The following is an 18,819-nucleotide window of genomic DNA, read 5'->3' on the forward strand; positions in this document are numbered from 1 at the left end:
TCCCACAGTGTGATGTCAGTACCTAGGTGCTGACATCACACTGTGGGAGGGGTTTCACCTTAATATCAGCCATACAGCGCCCCCTGATGGTCTGTTTGAGAAAAGGAATAGATTTCTCATGTGTAAGGAGGTATCAGCTACTGATTGGGATGCAGTTCAATTCTTGGTCACGATTTCTCTTTAACAAATAAGATGGGTACTGTAGGTTTGCTCTTAACCGGAATCTGTCGAATCTGTGCCGTCCCTGTCCCCTGCACCCTTCGTGTACCACAGCGAAATGTCATTTTACCAAACGTTTTTCATTTGAATTTTTTTAAAACAACTTTTCTCAAAAGATTTGTATCAGCCATTTGTCTCAGCGGTCGTTGGTAAGTTGGGGGCTACCTGGACTTAGCTGTTTTTGTTTCAGTGCCTCACAACAGCAAGGCATTGGGTAGTGCATTGATCTGCAAACTTGGGCTCTCCAGCTGTTACGGAACTACAAGTCCCAGAATGCATTGCAGGAGTCTGACAGCCACAGTTATGATTCATAAGAGCAAATGCATTGTGGGACTTGTAGTTCCTTACCAATGGAACACATAACCTGCGGGCCTCAGTAACACACACTTCTGTTGGGAGTCACTGATTGGAAAGAGGGTCCATCAAACCTCCAATATAAAGTCCAATTTACGATACCAATCCAGCCCTTTCTCAAGCGCTTGAGAAAGGGCTATACGGCCGAAACGTTGTGCTGATCTGTTTGTGCTATACAACCGCTGCAAATAAATGAAACATTTGTGGAATATTTCCTGGCTTTGATTGGTTGAGTCTGGATTGGTATCGTAAATTGGACTTGCAGTTCCTTAACAGCTGGAGGGCCAAGTTTGCAGATCACTGGGGAAGTGTATTGCCTAAGCATGATGAACAGAGATCGCAGTTAGTGGCTTTTACAAGATGCCTCCCCAGAAGCAGTGACTGTGTAGGAGGCAGAGTCTTCATATGTGAAGGTTTAGGGGGGGGGGGGGGGGGTGGAGTCCGTGGGTGATGCTGCGCACCGAGTCTGACAGTTTTGTGAGCTTGTGGTCTGCTGATACCTCTGCCACAATGAGTTGTTATAAGTTAGGATGTAGCAGCTGTTTGCAGCATGTACAGCAGGAGTTCAGGGAGGGAGAGCTGGACTGGAATGTTATACATTTATACTGGGATAGATTTATGCTGTGATTCTGCACACATAAGATGCCTCGGCTGTGATATACAAGCATGCCCCCTGGACCTGGCACCTCACGCATGGTGTATGTTGCATGCAGTAATTTGTCTGTGCGCTGGGCACATACGCAAACCCTCACTTAGGTCTGGGACCCACTGAAGAGCACGATTGCGCTTTGTGTAGAGGCTTTTGCAGGGACTTCTGGTGCAATTCTGATGTATTTCATAGCGCTTTTTAAAGGGAACCCAAGGTGAGAGACATGAGGCTGACATATTTATTTTTAAACTATGCACATCACCTGGCAGTCCTGCTGGTCCTCTGTCTCCAATACTTTTAGCCATAGCCCTAAAACAAGCTTGCAGATCAGGTGACTGAAGTGTGATTACATGCTTCTTGTGTTATTTAGACACTACTGCAGCCAAATGGATCAGCAGGACAGCCAGGCAACTGGTATTGTTTAACAGGAAATAAACATGGTAGCCACCGTATGTCTTTTACCTCTAGTTCCCTTTAATGTAATCCTGCCGATTAGTAGAGCAATTGTGATTTTCAGTATTGTTTTATGTTGTGGTGGCGGTAGTAAAATTGCTGCAGAATGTCTTTTGTACAGCGATCGTAAAGCATTTTGGATCGCAAACCTTCCAGGAATGCTTCAGGCATGGCGATTTGTGGAAAAAGCAATTGCTCCTGTAGAATGGCCTCCATTATTATTACTTGGTCTCATCGCGGTGGAACAGTCCAGTATGGAACAAGGCATGCAAACTGGTTTTGGAAGCCAACATCCTTCGTTAATTATAATAGGTGCATCTGTTTTGAGTGCAAGATGTGTACCCTGCCTATAATTATGCTCTGCACACCTCTGCTGGTAACCATGCAGATGCAGCCTGTCTTGGGAAGTGACATTATTAACTCTCCCTATTACAGGGGTGTCAAACGCAAATACAAAGTGGGCCGAAATTGTACACTGGGACCAAGTCGCGGGCCACCCTCAGTGTCTACTGGCCACCTTCCTCCCTTATATAGTTCCCAGGTGTCTAGTGGTCCTCACTCCCCTATACAGTTCCCTGGTGTCTAGAGGCCCCCACCCTCCCCTATAAAGTTCCCTAGTGTTTGGTGCTTTCCACTTACCTTCCCATATGCCTTCCCTGGTGGTCTAGGGTGGGCCAAACATAATGCAAAGTGGGAAACCACTTGGGGGCCAAATTTAATAGCTCTGAGGGCCAGATTTGGCCCGCGGGCCGGAGTTTGACATGTATGCCCTATTGTGTGTTTAGTGTTGGCGGCCTGCAGCCCCTCCTGGCTGAGCCATTCTGCTGCGTTCCTCCACGTGTAATCCTGGCTCCACCATGCTGCTGCGTTCCTCCGCGTGGAATCCTGGCTCCACCGTGCTGCTGCGTTCCTCTGCGTGGAATCCTGGCTCCGCCTCCCTGCAGAATAGATGGCTCCAGTTTCCCTGCTCCTTATTTAGCTGCAGGAACAGATTTATGTCTCGGGGGTGTGACGTGTTTGAGGAAGGAGGAGGCGGCTGTGTAACGTCACTCTGCAGGGAGAATACACACTGAAGTCTATATTTATAGCCGCCCATTGTCCGACCTCACACACCGAGCAGCACATGTTGTGTTTGAGCCAATTCCTTTTATTTTGGATACAATGAGGGAATGAGGAAGAGCTCCGATCTCTGTCCGGGGATTTCCCCGCTTATCTCGCCGCTGAATATGACTGGGAATTCCCCAAAGGGAGGATTCTATCGCTGATATTTGTACCTAATCCGGTGTTTCCATTGGGAGGAATTCTTCCTGATTCCTGTTCTGGTGACCTTGGTAAGCTTTTTGAATTAATCCTTTTCGGTGGTCCTGGGCCAGCGGTCACAGTAAATATGAAGATAGACGGCTATAAAAACCTGGATGTAGGATGGGAGACCGATATGGCCATAAAAATTTTAAAAATTTAGTCATTCCACACGAAGCATAACTGTGCTTGTTCTCTTAACCATTTCAGCCCGCGGGTATTTTTCACCTTATGGACAAGAGGAATTTTCACATTTCAGTGCTAAATGCATTATAATGGGAATAAGAGAAAAATAGAAAAAATTCATTATTTCTCAGTTTTCAGACATCACAGTTTTAAAATAATTCATGCTACTGTAATTAAAATGCACACGTTTTATTTGGCCATTTGGCCCGGTTATTGCAACATTTAAATGATATCCCTAGTATAATGTATGGTAACAATAATTTTATTTGGAAATAAAGGTGCATTTTTTCAGTTTTACATCCATTACTAATTTTTAGCCCACAATTTAATAATATATCCTCTTGACATACTTAGTAGAATTACACCTACTGACTTTAGGGAATAATAATTTTTTAATATTTGGCCACAAAATGTCCCCATTGAGCGCTTCCTATTTGCGTACAATATATACGCTATAGGAAGCAATGTGTTGCTACATTGGAACTAAGCAAGTGACGCAGGTATCAATGGAACTTTGCTCCCATTCCTAAATCTATCGATAAGCGGCGGTAAGTGGCAGAAATCAGCGGTGGATCTATTTCAGAATGGACACTGGTTTTGAGCTAAAACGGTGTTCATTCTCGGCGGACATGTACGGATTGGCACAGGGGACTTTTGTCCCCTGCAGCCAAGCCCCCCTGTTTCTGGCAACATCTCGATCGTGGGCATTTGCACTGCACAATCGCCCGCACAGCACCCCGAACTGCAGGGACGTGACTAGTGCATCCCTGCGGCTGTAGCAGCTGCCTCTGGGACGTAAGGCTCAGGTCCTAGCGGCAGTAATGCTTAAAGGACACCTGAAGTGAGAAGAATATGGAGGTTGCCATATTTATTCAATGTTAAACAATGCATATTGTCAGTGTTTGCCCAATATTCATCTTTCCTCACCTCGATTTACATCTTTAGGACCAAGACACACACTGAGCACTTTCTGAAAGCTTTTCTGACCATCAGTGCTGTCTGAGTTTTTCATTTTTTTTTTTTTGTTTTGTTTTTAAATCACAGTGATCACAAATATTTGAAAAATCATGATTGTGGCGATTTCACCGTGATTTTAATGCAAGTCGGTGGGATCAGTGTTTTTTTTTTTTTTTTTTTTAACACTCGGGCAGCGCTGATGTTCAGGAAAGCCCTCCCGGCTAGACCCGGAATCAGACCATGGACTTTCATGCTCCACCTCTCCTGACAGCTGCCTGGTCTTGGCCTAGTGCCTGGCACACACAATACAATTTTCTCATTGGTCGATAATCTCTAGTATATCTGCTACTGATCGATAAAGGGATCAATTTTGTGAAGTACTGATCTCATAATCTATTCCATTATCGATCGAAAGCAGATCGGACATGTTAAAAATGATCAATCCATGGTAAATTTCCAGTCGATCTGATGAGAAAATTGTATCGTGTGTACCAGTTTGGGATTATTTACATCTCATTGAGCATCCCTATTTGGGATACCCGTTTTTTTACATTATTGACTATCCCGGTTTCAGCATCAGAAATGCGACCTTATAATTTATTGCTGTGTATTAGCATGTAACTCCACCCTCCCAGTGATGTCACAGCCTAGGCTATGATGTCATGCAGACTTCTGCCCCAGAGCACTATGGGAGATCAGCTGACGTTGCTGCTCACTACACAGAGGGGGAGGGGGAAACATTCCACAGTGATGCCACTGCCTTGGTAAAGAAGTTCTGGTTTGCACTGTATAAATCCTAGTTTCTGTTGCATTTTTTGATGATAAATTCCCTCCTGTCAGCCTAGTGCAGCTCGCAAGCCAGCCTCCTGTTTTTCTGGTTACACCTTTGTGTATTATTCCGGTGTTATTTCAGCCAAGCAAGTTCCTACCTGTCTGGTGATATCAGGACATGTCTGAAGCTGTGTCTGTCCCGCATGTCCAGCCCTGATAAACCCTCAGCTATTCTGTCAGTCCGTGCCAAAGAGCAGCTCACAGGCCAGTGTTAAGCTAAGTACACACATGAGATAAAAGTCTTTGGAGTATGTAAGAATTCGAAAGATATGAATATGAAAGATCAAAGACCATATTTACCAGGGCTACCAGATTTTGAATACTAACGCTGGATACACAAGATAAATCTTTGGAAAGTGAAAGATCAAAAAATCTACAGAGAATGTTTGTGTTAAAAAAAAAAAAAGTCCACAAAAGAGCCAGACGAAAGAAATGTATCTGTCAATCTTTCAGATTCATCCTGGTGGATCTGATCTGCAGATGAAAGTCTGTAATGCTGGGCATACACTGATGCAATTATACGCCGGATCTCGATCTGGCACGTCCCCGCCCGTCCCTGTGTGCGCATGGATCGATTCCCGCTCGTCCCCGTGGGCGCTTCTTATCTTCCGCTCGTTTTTGTCCCATTGTCCGCCCGCGGAGTTTGAGCGCAGTATCGATCCGGTAGGGTATCGGACACGTCGGAAATGATCAATCGAGCCATCAGCGGCTTGATTGATAAGCAGCAATCCATCTGTGTATGCCCAGCATAAGGCGTGTATGAGATCTCCAGATATTATAGTATATGAATGCATTTTGCAGGAACCGATATTTTGCGTGTTTACAGCATCTTTATGCTGGGAGTACATGTTGCGTTTTTCAGCAGATAGTTTGATAATTTCCAACATGTCCGATCTTTCTTTCGATCGTTTTACTGCTCGATTTCTCATTGAAGTGAATGGAAATTAATAAGAAAAACAAATCGAATGGAGAATCGACCGAAAAAACGCATCATGTATTCCCAGCATTAGAAAGATGAATCTTTCAAACCTCCCTGACAGACCTGCAGTATGTGACAGATAAATTCCTCAGATTGCAGAGATTTTGATCTGATGTGTGTACTCAGCTCGATAGAATGGACTGTGTAGATATGTTCTCATACTACATTGAGGTGGTAAAATTGGTCTGTGATCTTTCATTTTTTAAAGGAATACACGATGAGTGGTTTTGACAGATTTACTTTCCGATTGTTTTTCTGATCACTTTCCATTCACTTCTATGAGAAAATTGATCAGATCGGACCTTTCGGAAATGGTCTATCGAGCCATCTGTCTGCTGAAAACCTCATGGTGTGTTCCCAGCATGACTCTGCAGAACTTGGCAGGTCGTTTTCTGGATATCTAGGCTTCACAAGATGTTTTCCTAAGAAGCTGTGATATACATTATAACCCTGCAGAGGTGAAATCTGGGCTTAATGTGGAAAAGTAGAAAGCTTCCAAGTGCCATAAATAAACCAGTTCTGAAGGACCTTTGAATGGGAGTGAGCGGTTAGTCTGTACAGGGCTGATGGAACATTCTTCTCCATTCTGAGAAGACTGCAAATAACTTGCTGCAGACACTTCTCAAAGCCGTCAATAGCACCTGCAAACCACACCCACTCGTTCTGCTGCCCATAGTCTCGTCTCCTGCTTCCATGAGCAGAACGCTGACCCAAGCAGCGTGCCTGTACAGCGCTTGTTCCTGCAACTGTCTTCATAAAAAATAATTCCTTTTTTGTATAGCGCTTTTCTCCTGTCGGACTCGAAGTGCTTGCGAGGCAGCCACTAGAGCGCACTCAGTAGGCAGTAGCATTGTTAGGGAGTCTTGCCCATAGAACTCCTTACTGAATAGGTGCTGGCTTACTGAACAGGCAGAGCCGAGATTTGAACCCAGGTCTCCTGTGTCAGAGGCGGAGCCCTTAACCATTACACTATCCAACCATCATTAACAGCGACCTTAAAGAGAGCCTGAGGTGGGCTCATAAAATGAAAAAAAAAATTACCTGATCCAGATAGCTGAGCGGATCAGGTAGCCGCAAAAACCGCCGCTCCTGCAGGCCGCCATGGCCCACTTTCAGTTTCGTGGCCTCTGGGTCACCATGCTGCACTGAGACTGTGGGTCTCTCACAGTGTGCAGGGGGAGCGGCAGGGGGCGTGGCCAGGGAGAGAGACCTGCCCAATGGCCGCTCTGGAAAGCCTGCAGGAACGCCCCTGGCGGGTGTTTGGAACAGGGAATCCCTCTCCCCTGTGTTTACCTCCGAGATGGCGACAAATAATGTTGCCAATCTCCGGGGGCTATAGCGCGGCGGTGGGGGGCAGAGAGCGGCAGTGGGGGGACACAGAGGCATGTCGTGAGGCAGAGAACATGTCTCTGTGTCTCATCTGCCCCCCCCTCTTTAAACAGGAACGTTAACTCAGGATTGAACTTCATCCCAATCAGTAGCTGATACCCCCTTTCCCCTGAGAAATCTATTCCTGACCAAAAAGGTCATCAGGGGGGTCTGTATGGCTGAAGTGGGATTTCATGTCAGTGTGTGCGAGGTAAATGTGAAATGGCCAGATATGGCCAGTGAGATGCCAATAATTCAGATTGCATGCAAATTGTATGCCGCTTTGAATTTGGGCCGATTCATCCGGAAGTGCATACATTTTGCATGCAAGTTAGAATTCTCTCGTCCTTGGCCTTCTCCGTAAATCATTATATAACTTTTAGACTTCAGCTGTAATGGAGCGGCGTGTCATTGTTACGCATACTAAAATGTATTTCTCATCTCTTAACCTCCTGGGGGATACAATTATATCGCCCAGGAGGTGGCGCAGCACTATTTTTTAAATTTTTTTATTTTTTAAATCATGTAGCGAGCCCAGGGCTCGCTACATGATAGCCGCTGTGCAGCGGCATCCCCCCACCCCCTCTGATCGCCTCCGGCAATCAAAGCAAACAGGAAATCCCGTTCAGAACGGGATTTCCTGTTTGGCTTCCCCCGTCGCCAACGACGTCGTGACGTCGGAGGGAGTCCCGATCCACCCCTCAGCGCTGCCTGGCACTGATTGGCCAGGCTACGCACGGGGTCTTGGGGGGAGGAGGGGGGGAGCGGCGCGGCACGGCGGGTAGCGGCGAATCAGCGCGGAGCGGCGGCGATCAGTATATACATGCAGCTAGCAAAGTGCTAGCTACGTGCAACAATTATCCCCCAGAGGGTTACGTGATTTTCACAGATGCGTAGTAACCATCTCTCTGGTTTTTTTTTCAGACTTCATCCTCCAAATCCATTCCTGTTCCCACCGCAAGCATCCTGGTACCGAAATCCACCGGCTCCAGAGTCACGTGTAACGTGGAAGGAATAAGCCCTGAGCTGGAGAAAGTCTTCATAAAGGAAACTAGTGAAAAAGATGGAGTCAAGGTAAAGAGAATCCTCCCTCCTGCCACGTTTCTCTGGGGGGTCCTCCCTCCTGCCACGCTACTCTGCGGGGTCCTCCCTCCTGCCACGTTACTCTGCGGGGTCCTCCCTCCTGCCACGCTACTCTGCGGGGTCCTCCCTCCTGCCACGCTACTCTGCGGGGTCCTCCCTCCTGCCACGCTACTCTGCGGGGTCCTCCCTCCTGCCACGCTACTCTGCGGGGTCCTCCCTCCTGCCACGCTACTCTGCGGGGTCCTCCCTCCTGCCACGCTACTCTGCGGGGTCCTCCCTCCTGCCACGCTACTCTGCGGGGTCCTCCCTCCTGTCATGCTACTCTGCGGGGTCCTCCCTCCTGCCTCGCTCCTGCCACGCTACTCTGCGGGGTCCTCGCTCCTGCCACGCTACTCTGCGGGGTCCTCGCTCCTGCCACGCTACTCTGCGGGGTCCTCGCTCCTGCCACGCTACTCTGCGGGGTCCTCGCTCCTGCCACGCTACTCTGCGGGGTCCTCGCTCCTGCCACGCTACTCTGCGGGGTCCTCCCTCCTGCCACGTTACTCTGCGTGGTCCTCCTTCCTGCCACGCTACTCTGCGAGGTCCTCCCTCCTGCCACGCTACACTGTGGGGTCCTCCCTCCTGCCACGCTACTCTGAGGGGTCCTCCCTCGTGCCACGCTACTCTTCGGGGTCCTTCCTCCTCTCACGCTACTCTGCAGGGTCCTCCCTCCTGTCGTGCTTCTCTGAGGGGTCCTTCCCTCCTGCCACGCCACTCTGCGGGGTCCTCCCTCCTGCCACGCCATTCTGAGGGGCCCTCCCTCCTGCCGCTCCACTTTGAGGGGCCCTCCCTCCTGCCGCGCCACTCTGAGGGGCCCTCCCTCCTGCCACGCTTCTCTGTGGGGCTCTCCCTCCGGCCACGTAGCTCTGAGGGGTCTGCTGTGTACGTAGGCTGCCGGGTACAGAGGAAATTAAAACTGTGTACAAAAAACAATGGGCTAAATTTATTTATTAGAGAGACGCCCTTAATTTCGGCAGCCTTTGTGATGTCTGGCGGCTCTGTGTGACTAATGGCGAGAGGGGCACCTCTGATGTCTGTCGCTGCTCCCTGTGAGGAGAGGGGCACCTCTGATGTCTGTCGCTGCTCCCTGTGAGGAGAGGGGCACCTCTGATGTCTGTCGCTGCTCCCTGTGAGGAGAGGGGCACCTCTGATGTCCGTCGCTGCTCCCTGTGAGGAGAAGGGCACCTCTGATGTCCGTCGCTGCTCCCTGTGAGGAGAGGGGCACCTCTGATGTCAGTGGCTGCTCCCTGTGAGGAGGGTGGCACCTCTGTCTGTAGCTGCTCCCTGTGAGGAGGGTGGCACCTCTGTCTGTAGCTGCTCCCTGTGAGGAGGGTGGCACCTCTGTCTGTCGCTGCTCCCTGTGAGGAGAGGGGCTTCTCTGTCTGTCGGTGCTCCCTGTGAGGAGAAGTGCACCTCTGTCTGTCGCTGCTCCCTGTGAGGAGAGGGGCACCTCTGTCTGTCGCTGCTCCCTGTGAGGAGGGTGGCACCTCTGTCTGTAGCTGCTCCCTGTGAGGAGAAGGGCACCTCTGTCTGTCGCTGCTCCCTGTGAGGAGAGGGGCTTCTCTGTCTGTCGGTGCTCCCTGTGAGGAGAGGGGCATCTCTGTCTGTCGCTGCTCCCTGTGAGGAGAGGGGCACCTCTGATGTCTGTCGCTGCTCCCTGTGAGGAGAGGGGCATAGGCACCTTTCCTATTCAACTCCTCCACCCTCATGTGTACCGTACATAATGCACATGAAGCAGGAAGACTGACCTAAATACGTTGTTTTGATTTTTATATTTGCCTCAGCGTTCTTTTTGCTAAACTCGTTGTGGTTGTATCCAGAGTGATCTCCATGTCATTAGGAACTGCTGTATATTAGAAGACTCGTCCTCTAATACACCAATACCAACAAGATGTAATAAAAAGCACCTTCAGCATAGCTGAAGTTTATTTTAAGAGGCCCTGTAGTGACATATAGTAGCATACATTCAATTATTCGGGATACCCACTTTCAGCATCAGTAAAAAATAAATCCTATATCTATGTATTGCTGTATATTTGTATCCCCGCCCTCCCTGTTATGTCACAGCCTAGACATGTTGAACACTGACTGACTAAGTGAATATGGTAAAAAAAAAAAGTTAACTTTATTCATTACATTATTTACAATTTTTTCACTACAGTCCTGGCACTTTTCTACAAGACGCAATTTGAGTCGAAAATTCGTGGCCGTTTTGTGATCACAACAGCCCCGTGATTAATATGTAAATTGCTGTGCTGGTTTCCCGCTAGTGGGATTCGGTTTTCCCTGGAGTGCTATTGCTGGCCTGCACAATTTTTGATGCCACCAAATCGTAATAGTAGAAATAGAAGGAAGCGTGATTACCGACTTTGCATGGGATCGCCTTTCCTAGTGGAAAAGACCCTTGCTCTTTAAAGGGAACCCGAGGTGAGAGAGAGATAGAGGCTGACATGTTTATTTCCTTTCTAATAATGCACATTGCCTGGCTATCCTGCCGATCATCTGCCTCTAGTTCTTTCAGGCAAAGGCCCTGAACAAGCATGCAGCAGATCTGATGTCTGACAAATCTGACAAGATTAGCTGCATGCTTGTTTCAGGTGAGTGATTTAGATCCCACTGACCAGAAAGATCAGCAGGGCTGCCAGGCAATTGTTTAAAGTGAAATAAATATGGCAGCTCTAAATATAGAGCTCAAGGTGACCACTGATTAATTTTGCCAAGCGACCGTTTATGAACGATTCTTTGAATTAAAATGATCGTTTGGGACCACTTAGGACAGAAATATCCTAACCAATCAAATCAAATTAATGAAATCTATCTGATTTTAGGATCGATCGCATCAGTCTGATCTGTTTGGTTGAGATTTTTGTACGTCCGTGGTCCCAAACTATCATTTCCAATCGTTCATACAAATAGTTCATAAATAGTTGTTAGACAAATTCAGGCCCCCTGGAAAAACGCAGAAAAAAACATGCAGTACAGATTAGAAATTGGAATCGCATGTGAAATTCGATTAAAAATCGCAAAACGGAATCACATGTAGTGTGCAAGAGGCCTGCATCGTTAGTGGCCACCTTTACATCTCGAGTTTGTGATTGTACAATCGCTGCAGCTGCTGCTTTGCTCTGGTAGGCAGAGGGGCTCATTCTCATCCTTTGTGTATGCAAGCATTGCCGCTAACACTTGTTTTGCATTTCCACCAATGTATTGTGTGTTTGCATTGTCCGGTTAGGTCACACAGCTGTAGATAGTTTTGTGGAGAAATGCGTGCAGTTAAAGGATACCCAAACTGACATGTGACATGATGAGATAGACATGTGTATGTGCAGTGCCTAGCACACAAATAGGCTGTGTTCCTTTTTCCCCCCTCTGCCTCAAAGAGTTAAATATCAGGTATGTAAGTGGCTGACTCAGTCCTGACTCAGACAGGAAGTGACTACAGTGTGACCCTCACTGATAAGAAATTCCCCTTTTTTACCCCTTTCCTGCTCTCAGAAGCCATTTTCTGCTAGGAAAGTGTTTTATAGTTGGAATTTCTTATCAGTGAGGGTCACACTGTAGTCACTTCCTGTCTGAGTCAGGATTGAGTCAGCCACTTACATACCTGATATTTAACTCTTTCAGGCAGAGAAAGAAAAAAAGGAACACAGCCTAGTTAATTGTGTGCTTGGCACTGTACATACACATGTCTATCTCATCATGTCATATGTCACTTCGGCTATCTTTTAAGCCAATTGGACTGTGTCCCACTGAAAAACACAAACGCACAGGAAAATACATAGAGCATGCATTTTTGTTGTATTTTTATTGTTTTCTGTGCAAATTTTTTTTTTTTTTTTTTTATGAATCCACTAAGAGTTAAAAAAAAATTAGATATTCCGTTGAACACAAAATAAGGGAAAATAAATGTGGGACAGAATTGACTGTGATTGAATTGGTGAATGGGAATGGCCGAGCGGCAGAGGATTTTAGGCCACACAGCTACTACGTTGGTCAGTATTTTTTTTATATTTAGTTTTCACAATACATTTTTGAGTTTTAAACCGGTGAACAGGTAAAGCAATTATAGAATGCTGTAATGAAGCTGACAGTAACAGAGTAGGTAATAGTAATAATAATCATATTGTAAAATAGGGAAAAAAGGGGACAGAGGCGCTTATCGTGACCTTAAAGGGAACCTAAACTGAGAGGGATATGGATGTTTCCTTTTAATCAATACCGGTTACTGGGCAGTCCTGATCCCTTTGGCTGCAGTAGGGCTGAATCACACACCTGAAACAAGCATGCAGCTAATCCAGTCTGACTTCAGTCAGAGCACCTAATCTCCATGCTTGTTCAGGGGCTGTGGCTAAAAGTATTGGCAACACAGGATCAGCAGGAGAGTCGGGCAATTGGTATTATGTTAAAAGGAAAAATCCATATTCTTCTCAGTTTAGGTTCCCTTTAAGACTGCACTGTGTGTACTCCTGTTCGTTATTCCCTGAGGAAGCGATAATATACCTGCGAAACGCATTGCACTGTCTGTTGGAGTATAGAAATACATTTTCTTGTATCTGAATCTACAGTATCCTGTCTACTTTGGGGAGGTGCGTCCACCCCCGCCTCCCTAAGAATTTTATAACTTTTAGATATATGCTTTTTTATTCTTTTGGCGCCTCTGGTCTCTCTACCATTTTGTAAAATAACACAAGCGGGTTTTACATTGTTCAGTTACGTGAGGGGAAAAAATACATAGGTAACCGTAAAATGTGCTCTAGCTTATGATACTTATTTCTATATTAATGACCAGACACTTGAGGTCGTTTCCAAGGGGTTAAATACAAGGGGTTTATTTACAAATATACATATGTACAAGTTAGATCATACGGAGTATGTGTCTCACATAATGGCACTATATACCCTATGCACAGTCACACACTTGCATTAGCTGAGCCCCTTTCTGTCCCACAGTCCATGTCAACATTCCAAGAGAGAGAGAGCTTCACAAGCATTGTCTTATATCTGGAGACCACAGGAATAGAGACCCCTCCTCTGTGTTATACCTTAATAGTTCCTGCCCTTAGCAGCTGGGGGAGGATAGGAACCTGTTGGGGTGGTTGTAGCAGTTGTCCACTTGCAGTTAGCACAGCCCTTCGCCATTCCAGATTAAGCAGCTCCTCAATCCTGGTTGTAGAGATGATTTGGTTTCAGTTGAAAGAGGACATGTCCTTCCCAGAAACTCTTGTGTTGCCAAACCAGATAACTCAGTTTCCTCTCACCTTGGGTAGCCAATTCCTCAATGGCCATTTGGGGGGCTGGGGTCAGTGTCTGAGGCCATTGTCTTTGTTGTGTTATTTACTCATATGCAGATGTGTGTAGTTCTAAAAAGTCATTTATGAAACGCAGGCTTTGCACAAGGCCCCGGCTGATCAACTAGATTCACTGCAAATCTCTGATAGCAACATAAATGTCCAGACATACTTTTCCATTAAGGCACACATGGAAATACACCGTTTATACTGAAAAAATACAACAGTAACCAACTTTTGAGTAAACTCTGTAACACCAGAAAGTAAAGGGTACCTTTGTAGCGGGCATTGCCTACTTATTAGAAATAACTGTGTTTGCGTTAGAAAGTCATTGGTCAGTATTTAACGGGACACGAGTGGTAGGTGGGGAGGAGTCAGCATAGTAGTCGGTTTGTAGTTTCGGGGATTGGTTTTCCATTGTTCCTGTACTCACGTCTGTATCTCACCGCACTGTTCGTAACTTGCTTCCAGCGCTCTCCTGGCTGCGGTTCCATTCCAGTGCTAGATTATATCTGGTTTGGGGGGTGCATGTGGCGGCTGCACAGTTCTGCCATCTCCCCTAGGCTCCAGGCACACACGGTAAGGTGACTGACCTCCTGTATGGGTAACGCTGGCTTTCTAGGGCTGTGCGGCGTTCGTAGAAATCTTGGTGCGGCTGGAGAAGGCCTGTAGTCACACTGGGACGTGAGCATTTAGGACATCCTACCCTGTAAAGCTTGGTTCACACTAAAGGTGCCCATACATCTAGTAATTTTGTGCTCTATTGACCATGCCATTCCATCATTTTATAAAATCTGATGAAAATCTGTGCCGCGCCATGTCCACTCATTTGATGATTTGACTGAATACATCAATTGGACACGCTAGATCAGGGGTCTCAAACTCGCGGCCCGCGGGCCATTTGCGGCCCGCGATACAATATTTTGTGGCCCCAAGGCCCCAGAGCTTGTAGGGGCCCCCAGTGGCTACAAGAGGAAAAAAATTTTTTTCAAATCGGCCTTATAGTTTTTGAGAAAATCGATTTTAAAGTTGCAAAGGAAAAAAATACACATTTAAAAACCCGCCGACTTTAATGGTTAATAGCAAATCCACCTTAAATGCTAGAAACCCTAAATTTGCAGGATATGTTAAGGAGATCATTAGGAATAAGAGGAAAAAACAATTTTTCAAAAAGACCTTATAGTTTTTGAGAAAATCGATTTTAAAGTTTCGAAGGAAAATAGTATACTTTTAAATGCGGTAAATGTCACTTTTAGTAGCAAGCCTAACGGTAGTGTAATTTTACATGTATCAAAAGAAAGAGCAATACATTTCCTGACAGTTTCCAGGGGGTCCATACGCAGCCGCAGCGCTTTGGCCAGGTATCGCTATACAGCCGTAATATGGCTGTATGAAGATTCCTGGCATTTTTTCCTATTTTCCCAATTTTTTTTTTTATGTTTAGAGTGGGCGGGCAGAGGCGGCGATCCGCCGCGATTGACGTCAGGAGGGGCAGAGCTGAAGCTGAAAGCTCTGCCCCTTCCAGGAAATGCCGGCGGATTGCCCCCGGGGCAATTTGGGGGCTCTGCAGCCCTCGTTTTGCGGCGGGGACACGTGAACTCCCTTATGCGGCCCAGCCTCATCCTGACTTTGCCTCCTGCGGCCCCCGGGTAAATTGAGTTTGAGACCCCTGCGCTAGATAATCTTGTTGATAAATGGCCAATCAGGTAAGCGGCAGTAACGGCATGTGATATCACGACTGACATACACAATGGACCCCCGGCCGCTGTCCCGCCAGTGTGCGGTGTAAATTCTTGTCTGGGGGGGGGGGGGGGGGGGGTGGACCGTGGACCCGCCGTCATTTGTAAATATCAATGTCACCTCTATGCACCTGGCTGAACTCTTTTCATAGAGATCTTTCTATCATGTTGGATCGATCCTTTTGATCGATTCAGCAATAAATCAATCAAAATGATTAATTGGGCAGAAATGCTGCGAGATCGATCTTTATGATCATTATGATCAATTTGGTCGGATAGCAATGCCACAAATCAATGTATGGGCACCTCAAGTCTTCAGTATATGCTAGCTAGGGTGGAGTTTCAGCTGTGTAACCTATAAGCAGCTTCAATAGAGTTATCTCGTATGAGATAAGTGTGCTGCTTTTGGCCTCAGTCTGCAGAACTCGTTGTGCTGTAAATTCTTGGAATGCTTTGATCTCTCTACTAACAGAAAATATAGAAACTGAAAGCAGAAGTCCTCGGTTATTGTCTCACACTGCCCCCTTGTGACAAGTGGCCATAAACACACATTGCAGAAGTACTAATTAGGAGCAGGGAAATGTAACAAATGGCAAATAAAAATGTACTAAAATAAATTGACCTGGAGCACGTGCAAGCCTCGAAATCAATTGGCGGTTAAAAGGTTAACATACTGGTTTTGACAGGTTCTCTTTAGAACATGTAGCTGTGGGTGTGCTGGGTCTGTTTTCTCTGTGCAGTGGTTATTTTTGCTCCCTTGTTATCTAGTATTTTCCCTCCTCCTCCTCTGCTTCTTCCTGTCCTGTTACTGGATAATTCCACTTGTCCTCCCGTCCACCCCCTGCAGGAAGAACTCCGACTTCAGAGCTGGTTTCCCTCCTCCTCCTCTGCTTCTTCCTGTCCTGTTACTGGATAATTCCACTTGTCCTCCCGTCCACCCCCTGCAGGAAGAACTCCGACTTCAGAGCTGGTTTCCCTCCTCCTCCTCTGCTTCTTCCTGTCCTGTTACTGGATAATTCCACTTGTCCTCCCGTCCACCCCCTGCAGGAAGAACTCTGACTTCACAGCTGGTTTCCCTCCTCCTCTGCTTCTTCCTTATTATTATTATTATTATTATTATTTATTGTATTTATAAAGCGCCAACATATTACGCAGCGCTGGACAATAAATATATACAATGATACAAGGATGACATACATAGAGTTATACACATAGAACAAAGTTATACATACAAATTGTACAAAATACATGATCATGCAATATGGGCAGGTTAGGTAGGCCCAGTAATACAAGTACAGGCTGTCATAGGACAGGAGCACATGATCCTGTAGATTACACTAGGGAGTGGAGGACCCTGCCAGAGGCTTACAATCTAAAGGGAGGGGTGGAAACACTAGGGGGGGCTGTTAAATATTCCTTAGAGAGTTACTGTGTGGTAGGAGGTGGGTAGGCCATCATAAAGAGGTGGGTTTTGAGGGCTTGCTTGAATGTGTTGAAAGAGGGAGCAAGTCTGATGGGTGGTGGAAGGGCATTCCAGAGGGTGGGGGCAGCTCTTGAGAAATCCTGCAGGCGGGCATGGGAGTGTGAAATGCGCGGGGTGGTGAGGCGAAGGTCGTTGGAGGAACGGAGGGGGCGACCTGGTGTATACTTGTGAACAAGCTGCGAGATGTAGGTAGGGCATGTTTTGTGCACAGATTTATACGCCAGGCATAGAATCTTGAAACTTATCCTGAGACGGATAGGGAGCCAGTGCAGGGATTCACAAAGGGGAGATGTGGATGCAGAGCGGTGCGAAGAATGGATGAGTCTTGCAGCCGCGTTCATCACTGATTGAAGGGGGGCAGTGCGTTTCAGGGGGAGGCCAGAAAGGAGTGAGTTACAGTAATCAAGGCGGGAGATGATGAGGGCATGGATGAGCAGTTTGGTCGTGTCCGGGGTTAAGAATGGGCGGATCTTGGAGATATTACGGAGGTGGAAATTGCAGGCTCTTGTGATGTTTTGGATGTGTGGGATGAAGGAGAGGTCAGAGTCCAAGGTGACACCCAGGCAGTGGGCCTGGGAGGTAGGGAGAATGGTTGTGTTGTCGATTGTGAGGTGGAAACCTGGGATGGGTGCAGCAGCATGGGGTGGAAGGATCAGGAGCTCAGTTTTGTCTAGGTTAAGCTTTAGGAACCTAGCTGACATCCAGGAGGAAATTGCTGAGAGACACGAGGAGACCTTGTTTATGGTGGTGGCTGAGAGATCGGGGGTATGGAGGTAAATCTGAGTGTCATCTGCATAAAGGTGGTAATTGAAGCCCAGGGAGGAGATAAGCTTGCCAATTGAGGAAGTGTATATGGAGAAAAGAAGGGGGCCTAGAACAGAGCCCTGGGGGACCCCAACTGAAAGGGGGGCAGGAGTTGAGGAGGAGCCATTGAAGGAAGTGGTGAAGGAGCGATTGGATAGGTAGGAGGAGATCCAGGCCAAGGCAAGCCCATGGATGCCCATGGACTGTAGTGATTGGAGGAGGAGGGAGTGGTCAACAGTGTCAAATGCTGCAGAGAGGTCAAGGAGGAGTAGGATGGAATAACTGCCTTTGGCCTTGGCAAGGGTAAGGTCGTTGACCACCTTGGCGAGGGCTGTCCTGTTACTGGATAATTCCACTTGTCCTCCCGTCCACCCCCTGCAGGAAGAACTCCGACTTCAGAGCTGGTTTCCCTCCTCCTCCTCTGCTTCTTCCTGTCCTGTTACTGGATAATTCCACTTGTCCTCCCGTCCACCCCCTGCAGGAAGAACTCCGACTTCAGAGCTGGTTTCCCTCCTCCTCTGCTTCTTCCTGTCCTGTTACTGGATAATTCCACTTGTCCTCCCGGCCACCCCCTGCAGGAAGAACTCCGACTTCAGTGCTGGTTTCCCTCCTCCTCCTCTGCTTCTTCCTGTCCTGTTACTGGATAATTCCACTTGTCCTCCCGTCCACCCCCTGCAGGAAGAACTCCGACTTCAGAGCTGGTTTCCCTCCTCCTCCTCTGCTTCTTCCTGTCCTGTTACTGGATAATTCCACTTGTCCTCCCGTCCACCCCCTGCAGGAAGAACTCCGACTTCAGAGCTGGTTTCCCTCCTCCTCCTCTGCTTCTTCCTGTCCTGTTACTGGATAATTCCACTTGTCCAGCCCCTGCAGGAAGAACTCCGACTTCAGAGCTGGTTTCCCTCCTCCTCCTCTGCTTCTTCCTGTCCTGTTACTGGATAATTCCACTTGTCCTCCCGTCCAGCCCCTGCAGGAAGAACTCCGACTTCAGAGCTGGTTTCCCTCCTCCTCCTCTGCTTCTTCCTGTCCTGTTACTGGATAATTCCACTTGTCCTCCCGTCCAGCCCCTGCAGGAAGAACTCCGACTTCAG

The 18,819-nt window shown here is 47.3% G+C and overlaps 1 protein-coding gene across 1 annotated transcript in view; it reads left to right on the forward strand.

The window, feature by feature from the left end:
* Window positions 1-18,819, forward strand: part of GLCCI1 (glucocorticoid induced 1) — a 96,044-nt gene that overhangs the window by 54,530 nt on the left and 22,695 nt on the right. Inside the window, exon 5 of the mRNA XM_068235077.1 lies at window positions 8,220-8,369. Coding sequence (XP_068091178.1) covers window positions 8,220-8,369 — 150 coding nt within the window. The remainder of the gene's footprint in view (window positions 1-8,219; window positions 8,370-18,819) is intronic.

The sequence above is a fragment of the Hyperolius riggenbachi genome, chromosome 5 (genome assembly GCF_040937935.1).
Source record: "Hyperolius riggenbachi isolate aHypRig1 chromosome 5, aHypRig1.pri, whole genome shotgun sequence".
Lineage (NCBI taxonomy): Eukaryota > Metazoa > Chordata > Amphibia > Anura > Hyperoliidae > Hyperolius > Hyperolius riggenbachi.